General features: G+C 38.0%; 1 protein-coding gene across 5 annotated transcripts in view; it reads left to right on the top strand.

Moving 5' to 3' along the window:
• Window positions 1-22,405, top strand: part of AKAP3 (A-kinase anchoring protein 3) — a 36,523-nt gene extending 14,118 nt beyond the window's left edge. For 3 of the 5 annotated variants that reach the window (XM_025851942.2, XM_073886986.1, XM_073886987.1), the window contains 2 exons: window positions 1,974-4,319; window positions 22,250-22,405. In XM_025851942.2, coding sequence (XP_025707727.1) covers window positions 1,974-4,319; window positions 22,250-22,405 — 2,502 coding nt within the window. Of the gene's footprint in view, window positions 1-1,973; window positions 4,320-4,842; window positions 4,991-22,249 lie in introns of all 5 variants that reach the window. The other 2 variants (XR_012376498.1, XM_073886988.1) reach the window with 2 other exon arrangements.
• The last annotated feature ends 1,232 nt before the right edge of the window (window positions 22,406-23,637 follow it).

The following is a 23,637-nucleotide window of genomic DNA, read 5'->3' as shown; positions in this document are numbered from 1 at the left end:
GAACCACATATGTAGATCAGGAATATTGAAGTGAATGTGCAAATGGGGGCAAAACTGACCTTTTCTACAGTGGAACTTTCTCTGGTCAGAATTAACATGTATAAACAAGAATTATATTACATTGCTATCAGTTATCTACAGAGTTGTAACATAGCTACAAGAGAATCAGAATCAGAAAATGTGGAAGACTGTGGTATAGCTTATGCATAGTTTTCCACTAAAGTGTGAAGTTTTAGCTATTATTCGAATTAAGAGAACCATTTAGGAGAACTTTGCACCAAGCACGATGGCCCACAGACAGCTTAAACAAGCCCCATAGCAGACTGATAGAACTGCTTTTCTCTTCTTTCCAAGTCATCCAAACATAGCAGTGCACTGAAGGTGTGGGGAGCCAATTCTAGAGTCAGAACTGGATTTGAATACTAAATTCCATCATGTGGCAGCTGTGAGATACTAGCCAATTTATGTAACTTCTCTAACAGTTTTCTCATCTATGAAACCAGAACAGTAATACCTCCGTGTATTATGAGGCTGTATATGAGGATTAAGTGAAATAATGTGTGTAAAGCACTGAGCACAGTGCCTGGCAAACACAAGTATTTAAGAAATAGTAGCTAGTAACTTATGTGATACTTGGTAATTAAAGTGCCAAATTATTCTTTAAAGATGGGCAATACTTGCAGTCATTCCTAGATAGACATTAATATAATGACAGTACTCCTTTACATTTGATAGTAAATAGGACACTTTCACATACTTAATTTAGCCTATGTTCAAGTGAAAATTATAGATTGTAATATGTAAATGTAAAAATACATATATGTGCTTATTACAGCTAGTATTCATTAAAGAATCTGTATTCATTCAAAACTAATAAATTGTCCACAGATATTAACTCCTCAATTAAAAATTAGATTGTTCACTTAAGTGATATCAAATAGTTCATTGGAAGCCACTTAACATATCAATACTGTGCTTGTGTAGCCCGGCAAAGTGATTAATTATGCACAATTGTCCTTGAATTCTCTAATTTTTTAAAAACTATAGTTTTAATAAGAGATCTAAATAAAAACAGATAAGCCATAGAAAATAGCAAGTAATATAAATATAAGAAAAATCGGATTCATGGGCGCCTGGGTGGCTCAGTTGGTTAAGCGACTGTCTTCAGCTCAGGTCATGATCCTGGAGTCCCAGGATCGAGTCCCGCATTGGGTTCCCTGCTCAGCAAGGAGTCTGCTTCTCCTTCTGACCCTCTTCCCTCTCATGCTCTCTATCTCTCAAATAAATAAATAAAATCTTTAAAAAAAAAGAAAAATCAGATTCAGTTCAAATGCTGACTCTGCTACATAACAGATGACTGTCAGATCTTAAGGATATATATTGTTAAAAGCAATATCATGTAGTGGCTGAGAGCAGGGCTCTAGAGTCAGACTGCCTGGGTTGGAACTCCTGCTCCATCAGTGATTAACTGTATAACCTCAGATAAGTAACTAACTAGATCTCTCCTTTCTTCAGTCCCTTCCTCTGTAAAATGTGGATAATAAGAGAGCTAATATTTAAGTTTATTGCAAGAATAATGTTAAGTGAGGGGTGCCTGGGTGGCTTAGTCAGTTAAGCATCTCCCTTTGGCTCAGGTCATGATCTCAGGGTCCTGAGATAGAGCCCTGCTCTGCAGGGAGTCTGCTTCTCCCTCTCGCTCTGTCCCTCCCCCTCACTCATGAGCGTGCTCTCTCTCTCTCTCTCTCTCTCTCTCTCTCTAATAAACAAATAAAATCTTTTTTTAAAGAATACTGCTAAGTGAGATAATAATCTTAAAATACTTGGAACAGTGCCTGATACATACTAAGTACCTAGGTAAATGTTGGTTACTTTTATTGTGATGATACGACAGTTAAGGCTTGAGAAAGGTGAGCATTTTTGTAACGAAATCTTTGAGGTTGTCCTGAATGTCCAGTGTCTTTACTTTGTTATAGTCGGATGAATCCTTGTCTGTTTTTAAGGAAGCCTCAACTGATCCTATCAGAGTGCTCAGCTGGCTCCGCAGAGACTTGGAAAGAAGCACAGCAGGGTTCCAAGATGTTAAGTTCAAGCCTGGAGAACCCTCACTGGGCAGGGAAATGAGTGACTTAGGAGACCCCTGCAAGGGTTTCTCTGTGGACTATTACAATACCACCAACAAGGGCAGTCCAGGACGATTGCACTTTGAGATGACTCACAGAGAGAACCCCATCCAGGGTGCCAGTGTCCATCTCAGTAATGGGAATTCAGTAGATGAAGTTTCTTTCTATGCTAATCGCCTCACAAATCTAGTCATAGCCATGGCCCGTAAGGAGATCAATGAGAAGATAAATGGTTCTGAAAACAAATGTGTCCATCAGTCATTGTACATGGGAGATGAACCCACACCCAACAAAAGCTTGAGTATGGTGGCATCAGAACTGGTGAATGAGACTGTCTCTGCATGTTCCAAGAATGCTACCTCAGATAAGGCTCCAGGCTCTGGTGACAGAGCCTCAGGATCATTACAGAGTCCCCCAAATTTGAAATATAAGACCACTCTGAAGATCAAGGAGAGCACCAAGGAAAGCAAGGGTCCAGATGATAAGCCTGCTTCTAAGAAGTCTTTCTTCTACAAGGAGGTGTTTGAATCTCATAATGCAGGTGATGCCAAAGAGGGTGGAAGGTCCTTACCTGAGGAGAGAAGGATGTTCAGAGGGCAAGAAAGACCTGATGACTTTACAGCTTCTGTTAGTCAAGGGATCATGACCTATGCTAACAGTGTGGTATCTGATATGATGGTTTCCATCATGAAGACACTGAGGATCCAAGTGAAAGACACAACCATTGCCACCATTCTGCTAAAGAAGGTACTGCTCAAGCATGCAAAAGAGGTCGTCTCAGATCTTATTGATTCCTTCATGAAGAACCTCCACAATGTCACAGGGACCCTCATGACTGATTCAGACTTTGTCTCAGCTATAAAAAGAAGTTTATTCTCTCACGGAAGCCAGAAGGCCACAGATATCATGGATGCCATGCTGAGTAAGCTATACACTGTAATGTTTGCAAAGAAACCCCCTGAAAATATCAGGAAAACTAAGGACAAGTCTGAGAGTTACTCCCTTGTCTCCATGAAAGGAATGGGTGACCCTAAAAACCGAAATGTAAACTTTGCAACCATGAAATCTGAAGGTAAATTGAGGGGGGAAATGTACTGTCCTGCATCCAAACCAGAGAAGGAGAAGTCTTGTGCTGAAACTCTGGGTGAACACCTTGTCAAAGAGGGATTGACATTTTGGCATAAAAATCAAAAAGAAGGATCTCCAGGTTTCCAAAGAGCAACATTTACAGCTCCCAACAAACAGTACAAGCCTGTACCAGACATTCCTCTGGGATATCCTTTGGATACTTGCAACCTCAGCCCCCCTATGCATCACCAAGAGAAACCTGAGAATTTTATGTGTGATTCAGACTCCTGGGCCAAGGACCTGATCGTATCTGCCTTACTTCTGATTCAATACCACCTGGCCCAGGGAGGAAGCATGGATGCACAGAGCTTCCTTGAAGCTGCTGGCAGCACCAACTTGCCTGCCAACAAGTCCCGTGTAGTTTCTGATGAGTCCCGCCCTAAGTCTCCTCAAATGGGAGGTGACCAAGAAGAAGCAGAAAAGAAGGATCTAATGAATGTTTTCTTTAACTTCATCCGGAATTTGCTTGGTGAGACCATCTTCAAGAGTGACCGTAGCCCTGAACCCAAGGTGCCAGAACAGCAAATTAAGGAACAATATAGCCACCAGTGTGAAAGACCTGTAACCCCTTCTCCCATCAAATTAAGTGAAGGCAGTGAGGCTGGTGGTACCTTTGCTGGGCTGACCAAGATGGTTGCTAGCCAGCTAGATGGCCACATGAATGGGCAAATGGTAGAACATCTGATGGACTCAGTGATGAAGTTATGTCTCATTATTGCCAAGTCCTGTGACTCTCCCTTGGCGGAGCTGGGAGATGATAAGTCTGGGGATGCGAGCAGGCCAACTTCAGCCTTCCCAGATAGTTTATATGCGTGCTTACCAGTCAAGGGCACAGGGACAGCAGAGACTCTCCTGCAGAATGCCTATCAAGCTATCCATAATGAATTGAGAGGTATATCAGGACAGCCCCCTGAAGGATGTGCAGCACCCAAAGTGATTGTCAGCAATCATAGCCTAAGTGATACAGTTCAGAACAAGCAACTCCGAGCCGTACTTCAGTGGGTAGCTTCCTCTGAACTCAATATCCCTATTTTGTACTTTGCTGGTGACGACGAAGGAATCCAGGAGAAGGTAAGGAAGTAGAGTCAGAGGAATTTGGGGAGATTTATTAAGGGTTAATTAGGGTTTTAAGTTCTGTTTTTTTCTGAATGGGAAGACAGCTACAAGAAGAGTAGGAGGAGGGCAGTGAGAATTTGAAGATGCCTCTTGGCAGAGATAATGGTTAAAGTAAAATTGGATTTTGCCCAGTAAGAGGCATATCAAAGGGGAAAAAGAGGAATAAGTTTATATATATATACACACATATATATATGTGATATTGATTTATCATATGTGTGTGATATGTGACAAATCAAATCTGATTCTTTTTTCTGCATATATTGGTGGGAATGCACAGATAAAAAACCTCTAAGAGACTTAGCAAAAGAGTCAGATAAAGGTCTGGGCCTCAGGTTGAAATTTGGATAGGACAGCATATTGCCTTAAGAATGAGAAGGAGCTGCTGGGAGGCATCCCGGCAATGTATTGAGGGGGTGGGAGGTTAGGGTAAAGGATCTAGGTGTATACCCTTTCAAACTTGTCATTACTCTCTCAGCTGGTTGTCTAGGAAGTGTTGGAGATTTGACAGGATTCAATAAATAACATCCCTCTTCCCCTTACTCTAAGTTCTGAATCAATTGAGAAGTAAAACTAAAGAATAAGGCAGATGGGAAATCAACTTATCACTGTTATTACTGATAAAGGTAAGTGCGTGCCTTCTAACTCCTTGCTCCTCCCCACGAGGGCTTGGAACTGCTTACTGAAGAGAATTGTGCATGTGTCTGGTAAAATTGGTATATAACTTTACAGGCAGACCTCAAAAGCATTGTGGGTTCTGTTCCAGACCACTGCAATAAAGCAAAGTCAAATGAATTTTTTGGTTTCCCAGTGCATATAGAAGTTATGTTTATACCATACTGTAGTCAATTAAGTGTGTGATAGCATTATTTCTTTAAAAAAAAGTGCATACTTAAATTTAAAAAATGCTTTCTTGCTGAAAATGCTAACCATCATCTGAGCTCTTAGCAAATATAATCACTAGTCAAGATCACTACAACAAATATAAGAATGAAAATGTTTGAAATATTGCAAGAATTGTCAAAATATGACCCAGAGACCCAGAGTGAGCAAATGCTGTTGGAAAAATAGCAGCAATGGACTCACTTGATGCAGGGTTGTCACAAACCTTCACTTTGTAAAAAATGCAGTATCTGCAAAGTGCAATAAGCAAAACACAATAAAGCACGTATGCCTGTATATCTGTTTCAGGGGTACATTATAATTCGATATCTGTATATATTACAAAGTGATCATCACCAAAGGTCTAGTTACCCCACAGTTTAGCTCTTGACCCATTTCACTCACCTCTAACCCAGTTTCCCTCTGGTAACCACCAGTCTGTTCTCTGTCTATGAGTTTGGGGTTTTTTGTTTGTGTGTGTTTTTTTTTAATTCCACACATAAGTGAAATCATACAGTATTTGTCTTTCTCTATCTGACTTATTTCACTTAGCATAACACCCTCAAGGTCCACCCTCAAGTTGTCACAACTGGCAAGATTTTCTCCTTTTTTATGGCTGAGGAGTATTCCATTACGCGTGTGCGTGAGCGCGCGCGCGCGCGCGCGCACACACACACACACACACACACACACACACGGCCCATACCTTCTTTACCCATTTATCTGTCAAAGGACACTTGGGTTGTTTCCACATCTTGGCTACTGTAAAAAATGCTGCAATGAACATAGAGGTACATAGAGCTTTTCAAATTTGTGGTTTTGTACAGATAAATACCCAGAAGTGAAATTGCTGGATCATATGATAGTTCTACTTTTAATTTTCTGAAAAATCTCCATACTATTTGCCACAGTGGCTGCACCAATTTACGTTTCCACCAACAGTGTATGAGGACTTCTTTTTCTCCACATCTTCTCCAACACTTGTTATTTCTTGCCTTTTTTATGATAGCCATTCTGACAGGTGTGAGGTGATATTTTATTGTGGTTTTGATTTGCTTTTTCCTGATAATTAGTAATATTGAGCATCTTTTTATGTGCCTGTTGGCAATCTGTCTTCTTTCAAAAAATGTCTATTCAGATCTTCTGCCCATTTTTTTGTTACAGTATTTTTTAAATGTATTATTATGGAATATAGTCAACACACACTATATCAGTTTCAGGTGTGCAAAGTAGTAACTTTACAATTCTATACATTACTCAGTGCACACCATAATAAGCGTAGTCACCATCTTTCACCATACAAGGTTATTACAGTGTTATTGATTATATTCCCTATGCTGGACTTTTCCTCTCCATGACTTTATAACTAGGACTTTGTACCTTTTAATCTCTTTCACCAGTTTTGCCCATCCTCCAACCTCCTTCCCTCTGGCAACCCCCAGTTTGTTCTCTGTATTTAAGAGTCTCTTTGGTTTTTGTTTGTTTGTTTATTTGTTTTTTAGATTCCACATATAAGGGAAATCATGTAATATTTGTCTTTGTCTGTCTTATTTTTTATCATTATGTTCAGTTAACCAACATATAGTACATCATTAGTTTTTGATGTAGTGATCCATGGTTCATTGTTTTCATATAACACCCAGTGCTCCATGCAGTACGTGCCCTCCTTAATACCCAGCACCGGGCTAACCCATCCCCCCAACCCCCCTAAAACCCTCAGTTTGTTTCTCAGAGTCCATAGTCTCTCATGGTTCATCTCTCCCTCCAATCCCCCCCCATTTTTCCCTTCCTTCTCCTAATGTCCTCCATTCTATTCCTTATGATCCACAAATAAGTGAAACCATATGATAATTGACTTTCTCTGCTTGACTTATTTCACTTAGCATAATCTCCTCCAGTCCCATCCATGTTGATGTAAAAGTTGGGCATTCATCCTTTCTGATGGCTGAGTAATATTCCATTGTATATATAGACCACATCTTCTTTATCCACTCATCTGGTGAAGGGCATCTCAGCTCTTTCCACAGTCTGGCTATTGCGGACATTGCTGCTATGAACACTGGGGTGCACATGGCCCTTCATTTCACTACATCTGTGTCTTTGGGGTAAATACCCAGAAGTGCAATTGCTGGGTCATAGGATAACATCATTAGTTTTTGATGTAGTGTTCAATGATTCATCAGTTGTGTATAACAACCAGTGGTCATCATAACACATGCCCTCCTTAATACCCATCCCCCAGGTTACCCCATCCCCCCACCCCCTCCCCTCGGTAACCCTCAGTTTGTTTCCCAGAGTCCAGAGTCCCTCATGGTTTGTCTCCCTCTCTGATTTCTTCCCATTCTGTTTTCCCTCCTTCCCCTGTGGTGCTCTGCACTATTCCTTATGTTCCACATATGAGTGGAACCATATGATAATTGTCTTTCTCTGCTTGACTTACTTCACTTAGCATAGTCTCCTCCAGTTCCATCCATGTCGATACAAATGGTGGGTATTCATCCTTTCTGTTGGCTGAGAAATATTCCATTGTATGTATGAACCACAACTTCTTTATCCATTTATCTGTTGAAGGGCATCTCAGCTCCTTCCACAGCTTGGCTATTGTGAACATTGCATTGAGGTGTATGTGTCCCTTCTTTTCACTACATCTGTATCATTGGGGTAAATACCCAGTAGTGCAATTGCTGGGTCGTAGGGTAAGTCTATTTTTAACATCTTGAGAAACCTCCATACTGTTTTCCAGAGTGGCTGTACCAGCTTGCATTCCCACCAACAGTGTAAGAGGGTTCCCCTTTTTCCACATCCTCGCCAACATTTGTTGTTTCCTGTTTTGTTAATTTTTGCCATTCTAACTGGTGTAAGATAGTATGTCATTGTGGTTTTGATTTGAATTTCCCTGATGGCTAGCGATGTTGAACATTTTTTCATGTGTCTGTTAGCCATTTGTATGTCTTCTTTGGAGAAGTGTCTGTGCATGTCTTCTGCCCATTTTTTTTTTGGTTGTTGGGTTTGGTAAGCTCATTATAGATCTTGGATACCAGCCCTTTATCTGAAACGTCATTTGCAAATATCTTCTCCCATTCCGTGGGTAGCCTCTTAGTTTTGTTGACTGTTTCCTTTGCTGTGCAGAGGCTTTTTATCTTGAAGAAGTCCCAAAAGTTCATTTTTGCTTTTGTTTCCCTTGCCTTTAGAGACATGTCTTGAAAGAAGTTGTTATGGCCAATGTGGAGGAGGTTACTGTCTATGTTCTCCTCTAGAATTTTGATGGATTCCTGTCTCACATTAGGGTTTTTCCTCCATTTTGAGTTTATCTTTGTGTATGATGTAAGAGAATGGTCCAGTTTCATTCTTCTGCATGTGGCTGTCCAATTTTCCCAGCACCATTTATTGAAGAGACTGTCTTTTTTCCACTGGATATTCTTTCCTGCTTTGTTGAAAATTAGTTGACCATAGAGTTAAGGGTCTGTTTCTGGGTTCTCTGTTCTGTTCCATTGATCTATGGGTCTTTTTTTTTTTTATGTGTCTGTTTTTGTGCCAGTACCATGATGTCTTGATGATCATAGCTTTGTAATATAGCTTGAAGTCTGACTTATTTTTTAATCAGGTTGTTTTTTGTTGTTGAGTTGTATGAGTTTATCATATATTTTGGATATTAACCCCTTATCAGATGTGTAATTTGTAAATATCTTCTCCCATCCAGTAGGTTGCCTTTTCATTTTGTTGATGGTTTCCATTGCTCCACAGAAGCTTTTTATTTGATATAGTCCTATTTGTTTATTTTTGCTTTTGTTTGCCTTACCTTTGGAATCAGACTCAAAAAAAATCACTAAGACCAATGTTATGGTTTCAGGTCTTATATTCAAGTATTTAATCCATTTTGAGTTAATTTTTTATACAGTGTAAGATAGTGCTCTAGGTTCATACTTTTGCATGTGGCTGTCCAGTTTCCTAAGCACCATTTATTGAATAAAACCGTCCTTTCCCTGCTGCATATTCCAGGCTTTTTTTTTTTTGTAAATTAATTGACTATATATATGTGGGTTTATTTCTGGGCTCTCTATTCTGTTCCATTGATGTATATGTCTGTTTTTAGTGGCAATACCATACACTTTTGATTACTATAGCTTGTAGTACATTTTAAAATCAGGGAGCATGATACATCCAGATTTGTTTTTTATTTCTCAAGACTGCTTTGGCTATTTGGAGTCTTTTGTGGTTCTGTACAAGTTTTAGAATTATTCTAGTTTTGTGAAAAATGCCACTGGGATTTTGATATATTGCATTGAATCTGTAGATTGTTTTGGGTGGTATGGACATTATAACAGTGTTAGTTTTTCCAATGCATGTGCACAGAATATCTTTACTTTTATTTGTGTCATCTTCAATTTCTTTTATCAGTGTCTTGTAATTTTCATTTCACAGTTCTTTCAGTTTCTTGGTTAAATTTATTTCTAGGTATTTTATTCTTCTTGATGCAGTTGCAAATGGGATTATTTCAATTTCTCTTTTTGATAGTTTGTTATTATTATATAAAAACAAAACAGATTTCTGTGCATTGATTTTTTCCTGCAGTTTTACTGAATTCATATATTAGTTCTAACAGGTTTTTGGTGGAGTCTTTAGTGTTTTCTGTATATATTACCATGTCATCTGTAATTAGAAGACAATTTTGCTTCTTCCTTTCTGATTTGGATGCCCTTCATTTCTTTTTCTTGCCTAACTGCTGTGGCTAGGACTTCCAATAATATGTTGAATAAAAGTCCAAGAATGGACTTTCTTATCTTGTTCCTGATCTTAGAGGAAAAGCTTTCAGCTGTTCAACATTGAGTATGGTATTATCTGTGGGCATGTCATATATAGCCTTCATTATACTGAGGTAGGTTCCTTCTAACCCACTTTGTTGAGTGTTTTTTAAAATCATAAATGGGTATTAAATTTTGTCTCATGCTTTTTTCTGTATCTATTGAGATCATATAATTTTTATCCTTCATTTTGTTAGTGTGGTATATCATATTGATGGATTTGCAAATGTTGAGCCATCCTAGCATCCTGAGAATAAATCCCACTTGAGCATGGTATATGACTCTTTTATTGTACTATTGAATTTGTTTTACTAATATTTTGTTGAGGATTTTGCATCTATGTTCAGTAGGGATATTGGCCTCTGATTTTCCTTTTTTCTGGTGTCCTTATCTGATTTTGGTATCAGTATAATGCTGGCCTTGTAAAATGAGTTTGGAAGTATTCTCTCCTCTTTAATTCTTTGGAAGACTTTGAGAAAGCTAGGTATTAAATCTTTTTGAATGTCTGGTAGAATTCGCCTGTGAAGCCATCTGGTCCTAGATTTTGTTTTTTGGGAGGCTTTTAATTACTGACTCAATCTTGCTAGTAATCAGTCTATTCAGATTTTCTTCCTGATCCAGTCTTGAAAGATTATTTGTTTCTAGGAATTTATCCATTTCTTCTAGGTTGTCCCAGTTTGTTGGCCTGTAGTTTTTCAAAGTAGTCTCTTACGATCATTTGTATTTCTGTGGTATCAATTGGAACTTCTCTCTTTCATTTCTGATTTTATTTGAGTCCTATATGTGTGTCCTTAGATGAAGTAAATCTCTTGCAGGCAACAAAGAGATGGGTCTTGTTTTTCTTACCCATTTTGTTGATTACTTTCAGTTTTTGTAGTTCCTCTCTGTTCCTTTCTTCTCTTGCTTTCTTTTCCTGTGGTTTAGTGATTTTCCCTAGTGTTATGTTCAGATTTCTTTCTCATTGTCTTATGTGTATCTACTATAGATTTTTGTATTATGGTTACCATGAGGTTTGCATATAACATCCTATATGTACAACAGTCTATTTTAGGTTGATAGCATCTTAAGTTTGAGCACATTTTTAAAATTCTACATTTTTACTCCCCACCATGTTCTATTTGTTTTTGATGTCTTATTTTACATCATTTTATTTTGTATGTCCCTTAACTATTAGTATAGTTACAGGTAATTTTGCTACTTTTGTCTTTTAACGTTTTCTAATTATGTTCAATTAGCCGATATACAATACATCATTAGTTTTTGATGTAGTGTTCAATGATTCATTTGTTGCATATAACACCCTGTCTCATCACCACACATGCTTTCCTTAGTACCCATCACCCGGCTACCCCATCCCCTCACCCCCTCCCCTCTGTAACCCTCAGTTTGTTTCCCAGAGTCCAGAGTCTTTCATGGTTTGTCTCCCTCTCTGATTTCTTCCCATTCAGTTTTCCCTCCCTTCTCTTGTGGTCCTCCTCACTATTCCTTATGTTCCACCCTCTTACACTGTTGATGGGAATGCAAGCTGGTGCAGCCACTCTGGAAAACAGTATGGAGGTTCCTCAAGACATTTTTTAACCTTTAACCTTTACATTAGCTTTATAAGTAGTTAATCCACTACCTTTACTTATATTTGCATTTACCAGTGAGATTTTTACTTTCATATGTTTTCTTGTTACTAGTTAGTGCCTTTCATTTTTAGCTTAAAGAAGTTCCTTTAATATTTCTTATATGGCTAGTTTAGTGGTAATGAACTTTTTTAGTTTTTGCTTTTCTGGGAAACTATCTCCCCTTCAATTTTGATTGATAACCTTGCAAGGTAGCTCTTCTCAATTGGAAGATTTTTCCTCCAGCACTTTGAATATATCATACCATTCTCTTCTGGCCTGCAAAGTCTTATTGGGGGTCCCTTCTATTTTCTCTTCTAAAAGAAAAGTTTTTTTTTTTCTTACTGGTTTAATATTCTCTATCTTTAAGTTTTGACATTTTAATTATAAATTAAATTATCTCTTTGGGTTCATTTTATATAGAACTTTCCTTGCTTCCTAGAACTGGATGTCTGTTTCCTTCCCCAGGTTAGTAAAGTTTTTAGCCATTAATTTTTAAAATATGTTTTCTCCTGTTTTTTCTCTCTCTTCTTCTTCTGGGGCCCCTATAATGAAGATATGATTCTGCTTGATGTTGTCCTGCAGGTCTCTTAAGATATCCTTACTTTTTTAAATTTATTTTTCTTTTTGCTGCTCTGATTGGGTCATTTCCAGTGCTGTCTTCTGGGTTACTGATCTGTTCTACTTCATCTAATCTTCTGTTGAATCCCTCTAGTGTATTTTTCAGTTTAACTATTGAATTCTTCAGCTCTGTGACTTTTGTCTGGTACTTTCTTATATTTTCCATCTCTTTATTGAAGTTCTCACTGTGTTTATCCATTCTTCCTCCTGAGTTCAATGAGCATCTTTATGACCATTAATTTGAACTCTTTATCAGGTAGATTACTTATCTCCCTTTCACTATGGTCTCTTTCTGAGGTTTTGTTTTATTCTTTCATTTGGAACATATTCCTCTGTCTTTTCATTTTGTGTGATGTTTGTTTCTAGGTATTAGGTGAAACAGCTATCTTTCCCAGTCTTGAAGGAGTAGTAGCCTCATGTAGGAGATGAACCTTATTGTTTAAAAGCCTTAGCTTTTGGTTGTTTCTCAGACTTTAGTGATTTTCTTTTTGTTTTTTAAATTTTTTATTTGACTTCAATTTAATTAACATATACTGTATTATTATTAGTTTCAGAGGTAGAATTTAGTGATTCATCAATTGCATGTGTAACACCCAGTGTTCATTACTTCAGGTGCCACCCTTAATGCCCATTACCCAGTTACCCCATCCCCTCACCCACCTCCCTTCCAGCAACCCTCAGTTTGTTTCCTATAGTTAAGAGTCTCTTATGGTTTGGCTCCCTCTCTGTTTTTATCTTATTTTATTTTTCCTTCCCTTCCCCTATGTTCATCTGTTTTGTCTCTTAAATTTCACATGAGTGAAATCATATGGTATTTGTCTTTCTCTGACTGACTTATTTCACTTAGCATAATACCCTCTAGCTCCATCCACATCATTGCAAATGGCAAGGTTTCATTCTTTTCGATGGCTGACTAATATTCCACTATATATACTGTGTACATGACATCTTCTTTACCCATTCATCTGTTGATGGACGTCTGGGCTCCTTCCATATTTTGGTACTGTGGACATTCTTCTATAAACACTGGGGTGTATGTACCCCTTCAAATCACTGTTTTATATCCTTTGGCTAAATACCTAGTAGTGCAATTGCTGGGTCATAAGGTAGTTCTATTTTTAACTTTTTTGAGGAACTTCCATACTGTTTTCCAGAATGGTTGCACCAGTTTGCATTCCCACCAACAGTGTAAGAGGGTTCCCCTTTCTCCAAATCCTTGCCAACATCTATTGTTTCCTGATTTGTAAATTTTTAGTCATTCTGACTGGTGTGAGGTGGTATCTCATTGTAGTTCTGATTTGTAGCTTGATTTGTTCTTAATACAGTTCTTGAGGTTGTGCCAAGACCTGTCAGTGTTCCAAAGGGAGGAATCTCAGATAGTGCCTAGTTTCAAGTTAATTGTAAGCCAGATCCTCAGGCAGCAACTTTTAAGGTATGTAAATATATACAATCTTGGGGGTCCACAATTGCAATCCCTGATGACTTCCAGACTAGGAGATCTGGAGGTATTCCTGGGCAACACTTGCAAAAATCATGTATTTAGACATGCACATAAGCTCCTTTTAAGGAGGTATCAACAAACTGTGGTAAGGCCAAGGGACTGGGCAAATATGGTGTCTCCCTGTGTATGTTCTTTGGGGGTGCCTCTGTAACCTCTGGGTGTGTGGCAAACCTGAAGCCTGCCCCTCAGGCTGAAGTTCCAGGACAAGAATATAGGCCTTTTCCACATGAAGACTGGATGTTTTAGTCTGCTGTCTGTGCAGCACCATAGGGTGGTAGCTTGCCAAAGACACTCTCTGATTGTTTCAGACCCCTAGGACCCAGAAATGCAATCCCCTTTGGCCACCAGAGCCAGGTTTTCAAAGAGCATCCCCTGTGTGATTTGTGCCTGTCCACTGACTGTGGCATGGTGAGCTGTGGCTGCAGCGTGCAGGAACTGGGTGCTCCCACTGGAGCTAGCAGGCTAGGAGGTGGTGTGAGAAGGGGGCATCCACCCAAATGGCACCAACAAGGCAGAAGAAAAACACAAAAACAGCTCCTGCCAGTGCCTTCATCCCCAAAGAGAGTACCAGAAAGTTTCTGCCTCTCTGGCAGATGAAGAAATGAGTCTTCTTTGCATATAGTCTAGGAGGCTTTTAAACTGTTACTTTTGTGCTAGGTTCCAGGATGAGTGGGTTTGTGTACAAACCCTTTAAGAGCAGATTTTTCGATCCCTATGCCTTTTGGTTCTCCTGGAAGTAAACCCTATTGGTTTTTAAGCCCAGTGATGGGTATTAAGGAGGGCACGTATTGCATGGAGCCCTGGGTGTTATACGAAAACAATGGATCGTGGATCACTACATCAAAAACTAATGATGTATTGTATGGTGACTAACATAACATAATAAAATTAAAAAAAAGAAAACCAGACACTTTGGGGGCTTATTTTTCTGGTGCAGTTCCTAAGGGTTGGGGTGCCTGATATGGGGCACAGACCCCTCATTCCTCAGGGACAAGCTCCATTTTATGAGATTCCTCCTGATTTAGGTCACTGTGCCTAGGGTCAGGTTTATTGCTAGACCATGTCTCTGTTTCTCCTACCCGTCTTTTTTTTTTTTTAAGATTTTATTTATTTATTTGACAGAGACACAGTGAGAGAGGGAACACAAACAGGGGTAGTAGGAGAGGGAGAAGCAGGCTTCCCGTGGAACAGGGAGCCTGATGTGGGGCTCGATCCCAGGACCTTGGGATCATGACCTGAGCCGAAGGCAGACGCTTAACGACTGAGCCACCCAGGCGCCCCTCTCCCACCCATCTTGATGTGGCTCTTTTATTCTTTCTTATGGAAGCACTGTTTAGTTAGCTTTGAGGTCCTTTTCAGAGGGAATTATTCCATATATAGCTGTAGATTTGTTGTGTTTGTGGGAGGAAGTGAGTTCAGGATCCTTTTATGCTGTCATTTTGAATCCACTTCTGAAAGGAAATTTTGAGGCTGGAAAGCATGAGTATTTATGCAAGTTGCTGCTTCATGGTAATGTAGAGGAATTAAGAAACAGCATCCCTACAACACACACACACACACACACACACACACACACACACACACACACACTTAGGACTTTTGATAATTTCATCTCAATTGAGAGAAATGGAATAGCACCAATTAAGTAGTAAGCATGGCACAAGAAGCTGGAACTATTTATAAAAATAACTCATCCTCATAGAAATCAGAGTATGTGGAAGGGGAGTTTTTCTCTGTTTAATAAGTGGCATTAGTAATCCTTATAACTGGGTTACTTGATTTATCTGATGCCCGGGGAGACATGGGATTGTATAATATTCAGATAAGGCTTTACTAAACAAGAAACTGTATAATTTATAGACTTGCTTTTCAAAGTGGGTCTGTGGACTAACAGCATTTGCATCACCTGGGGGCTTGTTATAAGTACAGAATCAAGCTCCACTCCTGCCCTACTGAACCAGAAATTCAATTTTAGCAAAATTCACAGGTCATATGTGTGCACAGTTAAGTTTGGGCTAGAGGACAGAACATGGGGTTCCAATATGAGATACATCCCTGAGTTCTTGGCAAGCTCTGTCTCTTTACAGTTTTCCCAGTCTGTAAAACAGACAACTATTTTGGTACATAACAGTTAACAGAGGGGGCTATTTTCACAAAAGCTGATGAAAAAAAAATCTGAAAAGGAGCATAGGTTTCATGTATATAATGTGCGAAATGTTTTTGTTCTATATCCATCTTTTAAGTCAAGCCCAGCATACGTAACATACATAATACATTCTGGTTTTATATTATTTTGAAATAGAATGTCTATACTTATCCAAAATGAAGACAATATACTTGAATTACACACACACACACACACACACACACCTTTGCCCACTGTAAAGATAAAGATGATCATCTAAAAGAATGGAAAGGATGGGCAACGGCACATCCAAATTTCAACTAATGAGTAGATTTGCATTGAATATCAGTATATTTTTAATAAAAGTTGGATGAAGTATACTTCAAAGAAACTACCTAAAAATAATATGAGATTTTTTTTGGAAAGAGATTTATTTTTTTTAAAGATTCTATTTATTTATTTGACAGAGAGACAGCGTGAGAGGGAACACAAGCAGGGGGAGTGGGAGAGGGAGAAGCAGACTTCCCGCTGAGCAGGGAGCCCGACGTGGGGCTCGATCCCAGGACCCTGGGATCGTGACCTGAGCCGAAGGCAGATACTTAATGACGGAGCCACCCAGGCACCCCATGGAAAGAGATTTAATTAATATATGGAAATACTCTCATGCTGATGCAGTAACACTGGAATCCCCATGAACCCAATTCCTTTCAACAAATTTGTATCCATGTTTGACTAGATAATATGTGCATAGTATTATATCCAAAGGCACAAAAGGCACAGTGGAAATTAAGGTTTTTTTTTTCCTATCCTTATCTCCCATCCCATTTCCCTCCCTGGAGAAAAATTTTCCGATCAATTTCTTCTTTATCCTTCCAGAAATACATATGCATACACAAGCAAATACTTAAAGGTATATATATATTTTTTTCTTTAAGTCACAAATGTTAGTACTATATATATGTTCTGCAACATATTTAGCTGCCACATTCTTTTTAGTGGCTACATATTATTGTATGAAGGCTCTGTACTTAACCACACATACATAGGTATGGACATTTCAGTTCCTAATATTTCAGCAATGCTGAATGCACAGATTGAAACATCTCTGTATATGCTAAATACCTAGGAAAGGAATTTCAAGGTGTCTGTGAAAAATGTATTTGTATATTAGATATATATTTCCAAATTGCCTTCCATTGAGCTTGCACCAATTTGCACACCTATTAAAGCAACATGAGAATGCCCATTTCCCATGCTTTATCCCACAATGAGTGCCAAAATTTTGATCTTTGCTGAATGTTGCCTTGCTTTGCACATGTCTTATTAGGAATGAGGATAAATATCTCTTTATATGTTTGAGAACCACTTGAATTTCCTTTTTCATGGATGAATTGTTCAAAACCTCTGCCCATTTTTCTACTGGGTTGCTAGTCTTTTTCTTATTGATAAGAGTTTTATATATATAAGAAAATTAGCCTTTATGATATTAAATACAATTTTTTGTCATTTGTATTTTTGTTTTATTTTGTTTTTGTCATATATTTTTAAAATGTTTATGTAGTCAAATTTAAGTAATTTTTCAAGTTTTTTCCTGGATTTTGTGTCATATTTTAGAAAACATTCTACACTACAACATATTAACAAAACTTACCCATATTTTCTTCTAGTACTTTTATGATTTTTTAAAAATATTTAAGACTTTGATCCATTTTCAATTCATTTTTATTTAAGTATGAGGTAGGGATGCAACCTCTTATTTTTTTTCCAGATGGCTACCTGTCTCTGGTTCTTTTCTTGAATTTTCTGTTCTGTTCCATTGAATTGTCTAATCTTACTATTTTAATAGCATAGTTTTAATTACTGTTATTCTATAGTGTGTTTTAATATATGATAAGACTAGGGACTCCTTATTTCTCTATCTCAGAACTTTCTAGGGTACATTTCTGTTTCTATCCCCCAGCCACAAGTATCCATTTACCTGTTTTCCATCATTATGGATTTACCGCTCTGTCGTTTTATATAATGGAGCCATAAAATAAATAAAACAAAATAAAATAAAATATGGCTCTTTTACATCTGGCTCTTCACACTTAACATAATGTTCTTGAGGCTTATCCATGTTGTAGTATGTATCAGTTCATTCCTTTTTATTGCTGAATAGTATTTCATGAAATGGATGTACTGCATTTTGTTTATCCATTCACTAGCTAATGGGCATTTGGATTGTTTTTACTCCTTTGCTATTATGAATAATGCTGCTATGAATAATCACATACAAGTCTTTGTGTGGACATATATTCTCATTTCTCTTGGCTAACAAGGAGTAGGAATGCTACATTTTAAGGTAAGTATAATTCTTAAGAAAGTGCCAAACTTTTCCAAGATGGCTGTACCATTTTACATTCCCACCAGCGATTTATGTGGGTTTAAGTTTCTCCACATTCTCATCAACATTATTCTTTTTTTTTGTTATAGCTCTTATAATGGTATCTCACTGTAGATTTAATCTGATAGACCTACGTTAAAATGACTAAAAATGTTGAACATCATTTTGTGTGCTCATTAGCCATTCATATATATTCTTTGGTGAGTTATCTGTGTGAATCTTTTGCCCATATTTTGACTGGGTTGTCTTCTTTTTTTTTTATTATTATGTTATGTTAATCACCATACATTACATCATTAGTTTTTGATGTGGTGTTCCATGATTCATTGTTTGTGCATAACACCCAGTGCTCCATGCAGTACGTGCCCTCTTTAATACCCATCACCGGGCTAACCCATCCCCCGCCCCCCGCCCCTCTAGAACCCTCAGTTTGTTTCTCAGGGTTCATAGACTGGGTTGTTTTCTTCTTATCAAGTTAAAAGAATTCCTTATATACTCTGAAAAAAAAAAGAACTCCTTATATATTCTGGATACAAGTCCTTTATCAGGTATATATGATTAGCACACATTTTCTCTCAGTCTGTGCTTGTGCTTTTGATGTTGTATCTCATAAATCTTTGCCTAACCCAGTAGTTCTCAACTGTGTCAGCTGTGAGGGGAGTTGCTACTTGGGTCTAGTGGTAGAGGCCAAGAAAGCTGCTAAGTATCCTAGAATGCACAGGACAGCCTGCAACAAAAGAATTACCTGGCCCATAAGGTAAATAGTACCAGATTGAGAAACCCTGACCTAACCCAAGGCCATGAAGATTTTCTCCTTTGTTTTCTTCTAAATGTTTGATAATTTCAGCTCTTATATTTAGGTCTGTGATCCATTTTGAGTTCATTTTTATGTATAATGAGGTAGGCAGCTAAGTTCATTTTTTGCATATGGATATACAGATGTCTCAGCATCATTTGTTGGAAAGACAAATGGATATCTGGCCCTTTTGAATTATCTTTCCCCTTCATAAAAAAAATCAATTGATCATAAATGTTGAGGTTCTAGCTTTCTTTTGATTGGTGTCTCAATGATACATATTTTTTTCAATAATTTTACTTTTAAATTACTTGTATCATTTGAAGAGAGTGTTTTTGTAGGTAACATATGGTGTTGGGTCTTTTTAATCCATTCTGACAACTGGTGTGTTTATACCTTTTACAGTTAGCCTAATTATCGGTATGTTTGGATTTGGGTCCACTGTTCTAATTTGCCTCCTTTTCCCCCATTTGTTGCCTTCTTTTAAATTATTAACTTTTTTTTTTTAGTATTCCATTTTAATTTATCTATTGTGTTTTTGGCTCTGTCTTTTGTATTGTTTTTTTAAGTAGTTTCTCTAAGGATTACAATGGACATTAACTTTTCAGAGTCTATGTAAAATCAATAGTTACCACTTAAACTGTGGTATTGAAATCTTAATTCTGTCAGTCTCATTACCGTCCCCCTTATGTTGTAGTTATTTTATATAATCTTACGTATATTGGAAAAATCCTTAGACAATGTTATTTTTGCTCTCAATTATAAACATACAGCTGTACCTCATTTTATTTTGCTTCACTTTATTATGCTTTGCAAATATTGCGTTCTTTACAAATTTGAAGGTTTGTGGCAACCCTGTGTCAAGCAAGTCTATTGGCACCATTTTTCCAACATTTGCTCATGCTGTGTCTCTGTGTCAATTTGGGTAATTCTCACAATATTTCAAACTTTTTCATTATTATATTTGTTATGGTTATCTGTAGTCAGTGATTAAAACTCACTGGAAACTCAGATGATGGTTGGCATATTTTAGCAATAAAGTATTTTTTAATTATGTAGATTGTTTTTTAGACATATGCTATTGCACACTTAATAGTGTAAATATAACTTTTATATGAACTGGGAAACCAAAAACTTTGACTCGCCTTATTGTGATATCACTTTATTGTGATGGTCTCGAACTGAATCCACAGTATCTTCAAGGTATGCCCATATTTTAAAGAACTGAGAAAAATAACTTATTATTTGTATTGAGATTTTTACTATTTGTTGTTTTTCATTCATTCCTGATGTTCCCAGCTTCCTTCTAACATCATTTTCCTTCTGTCTAAAGAATTAGAACACATTTTCTGTCAATGAAATGACTTCTTTTAGTCTTCTTTAATCTGAAAATTTTTTTGGATCTATTCCTGAAGTATAATCTTTGATATAGAATTCTGATTTGGCAGTTCTTTTTAGTGCTTAAAAGTGTTATATCATATCCTGACTTCTATGGTTTCTGATCAGGAATCTGCTGTCATTTGAATTTTTCTCTTATAAATTTTCTCTGGCTGCTTTCATATTTTTTCCTTTTCTTTAATTTTTAGCAATTTGATTAAGACAAGTCCTAAAGTGAATTTCTTTGGGTTTATCTTATTTTAGGCTCACTGAGCTTTTTGAATTTGTCAGTTATGTCTTTTGGCAAACTAGGGAAACATTCATCCATTATTTCTTCAAGCATTTTTCTGCACCACACTTTTCTCCTCTCCTGGGATTCTAATGACATAAATATAAGACCTTTAGTATTGTTCCACAGGCCCCTGAGCTCTCTTTATTTTTTCAAAGAGGTTTTAATTGAAGAAAGTTTAATCAATCTCTTATGTTGTTCGGTGCGTGTGTGTGTGTGTTTTTTTTCCCTATGAATTGGTCTTTAAGTTCACTGACTTTCCTCTCTCATCTTCATTTTGATTGATTGATTGATTGATTTTACTATTATGTTATGTTAATCACCATACATTACATCATTAGTTTTTGATGTAGTGTTCCATGATTCATTGTTCATGCATAACACCCAGTGCTCCACGCAGAATGTGCCCTCTTTAATACCCATCACCAGGCTAACCCATTCCCCTCCCCTCCTCCCCTCTAGAACCCTCAGTTTGTTTTTCAGAGTCCACAGTCTCTCATGGTTCATCTCCCCCTCCGATTTCCCCCCCTTCATTCTTCCCCTCCTGCTGTCTTCTTCTTTTTACCAGGCATTGGTGGTTCAGTGGTAGAATTCTCATCTTCATTCTATTTAGTCCATTTTGATTTTGTGTTTTTTAGAATTTTCATTTGGTTCTTCTTTATAGCTTCTCTTTGTTAAGACTTGGTCCTTCCATTTGTTTTAAGAACATCCATGTGTACTTTAGTCTCTCTTATGGAAATTTCCCCTTTTGGAAAAAAGGAAAAGCTCCTGATATTCGGCCTGTTTGTTTTCCTTCCTCTCAGAGAGTCAGGTGCAGAATACACAAAATAAAAATCTGGTTACTTAGATGAATGGCAATGTACTGTGTTCATATGGCTAGAATGATTGCTTTGGCTAATTTTTCTCATTTTAAGCTTGGAGAGAGAGCTAAACATAGGGTTCAGAGACCTGGGCATGCATGTTGCCTCTGCTAATTTCTAGCACTGTATTACAAGTCTCGCCACCTCTCTGGGCTGCATCCTCCAGGGGCTGAATGGATCTCTGAGCCACTTTCCTGCTTTTCTAGCATTCTAGGGCTGTCTGTTCTGTAGGGCATGGAAAGCACCATGTGCATTTGTCCTCTGGCTATTTCCCCCCTGCCCTTGTTTGGTCTTGGGACAATGATGGAGACTGTTTCGTGATATTACAGTAATTTTAAGAACTTTAGAATTCTTAGAAAACAGGACCACCATTGACCAAACACCCACTGGAAGCAGCAAGATTTAGTCTTGTGGGAAATTGTATGTTCCATATATCATATGGATGCTAACATCTCTCTTCTAAGGATGATATAACTCTCTTCTGTCAGACAGGCTGCATACCTGCCAGTTATGGCAAGCCCTTTTTACTGCAGTTTACCAAGGTCTGCCCAGCCTCTTTGTTCTAGCCTTGGCAGGCCCTCTTTTATCTGCTCTGGGATGCTCTGCCCCTCTACTACTGCTTTTCTTTCCTTTCCCCAGCTACTTCAGCTCTCGGCTGCTGCTGTGGACAAAGGACGCAGTGTAGGTGAGGTCCTGCAGTCAGTGCTGCGCTATGAGAAGGAGCGACAGCTGGATGAGGCGGTGGGAAATGTTACTCGGCTGCAGCTGCTGGACTGGCTGATGGTGAACCTGTGATCAGCGCTTACCTACTGCTTTCCCCTCTTCCCCTCCCTTCTTACTTCCACAGCTCCCCTCTCCATATCCTTAAAGAGCCCTAACATTATCTTCATACCACTCACATCAAAGACATGTCATCTTATGCTAGTCACTGGATTTTGCAGATTTTCCTGTCCATGCAAGCAAGGACACAAAATTAAAAAAATTACAATTAAAGGGCTCCAGGTGTTTGGTTTCCTTGGGATCCAGTGGGAAAATAAGGTGAAGAAATTTCAGGAATTAAAAAAATAATCAGATGGATAGCAGAAGAAAAATAGCGCTGACCTGAGAGGCCCTGGCTAAGGTCATACATCCTGTTTCTAATGTATCTGATCTGTGCCACAACTTGAAGATCCCCTGCCTTAAAGTGTTCCTAAGAATAAGAAGCCACAATTTATTTTAGCATTTATAACCATTCAAATCACAAAATATTTTCTATTCAACCTAAATCATTCAAATTATGATATTGAGGACTTGGCTTCTTCTCTTCTCTCTGGGGAGTTGCAGAACAATTGTCTCCCTCAACTTTATCCACGGTTGAAGATAGCTAGTGTCAAAAAAAAGTCCAGAGGACCTGAGTTCTATTGCCAGTTCTATACTTTTCTGGCTATAGGACCCGGGACAAATCACCTGTTATGGCACTTCTCTCATTTAGTGTCCATATCTCCCCACTTAAGAGGCATTTTTTTTTCTGTTCTTATCCTGACCTTTCTATGGAATTTTATATTTTTCATCTTTCTAGAAACTTTCTCCTTTGGTTTCTAATTTTTGGGTTTTTTTTTTTTCATCTCTTGGGGGCTCTATTTAAGTCTGTTATCCCCTGGCATATTTATCTTTCCTACTTTCTTTTGACCCTCTGCTGTTCTCATTCTGTTTCACCTTTCCTGGGTGATCTTCTCTCACCCCATTGCTTCAATTATCCGGTGTCTTCCTTCATGAAATATTACACAGTAATTGAAAACTATAAAGCCATGTATATTTTCCATGTTGTTTATGAGGTTATGATCTTAAGTTTCTTATAAAATTGTATCTATTCTATAATTACAATCATATAGAGATTATGTATTCATACAGAGAAGGACTAGAAAGCCAAATGAGATTTTGAGGATGGTGGATGAGTGAATATATCCTGTTGTTTACTTAGCTTCCCCTCCTTTGGGAAATACTCTGTCCCCTACTCCATGGTGCTACCATCATCACAGTGTGGGCCT

Source organism: Callorhinus ursinus, unplaced genomic scaffold (genome assembly GCF_003265705.2).
Source record: "Callorhinus ursinus isolate GAN/ISIS: 27379988/994484 unplaced genomic scaffold, GSC_fseal_2.0 scaffold74, whole genome shotgun sequence".
Classification (NCBI taxonomy): domain Eukaryota; kingdom Metazoa; phylum Chordata; class Mammalia; order Carnivora; family Otariidae; genus Callorhinus; species Callorhinus ursinus.
The sequence above is the reverse complement of the archived record's forward strand: the minus strand, read 5'-3'. Positions and strand labels throughout refer to the sequence as shown.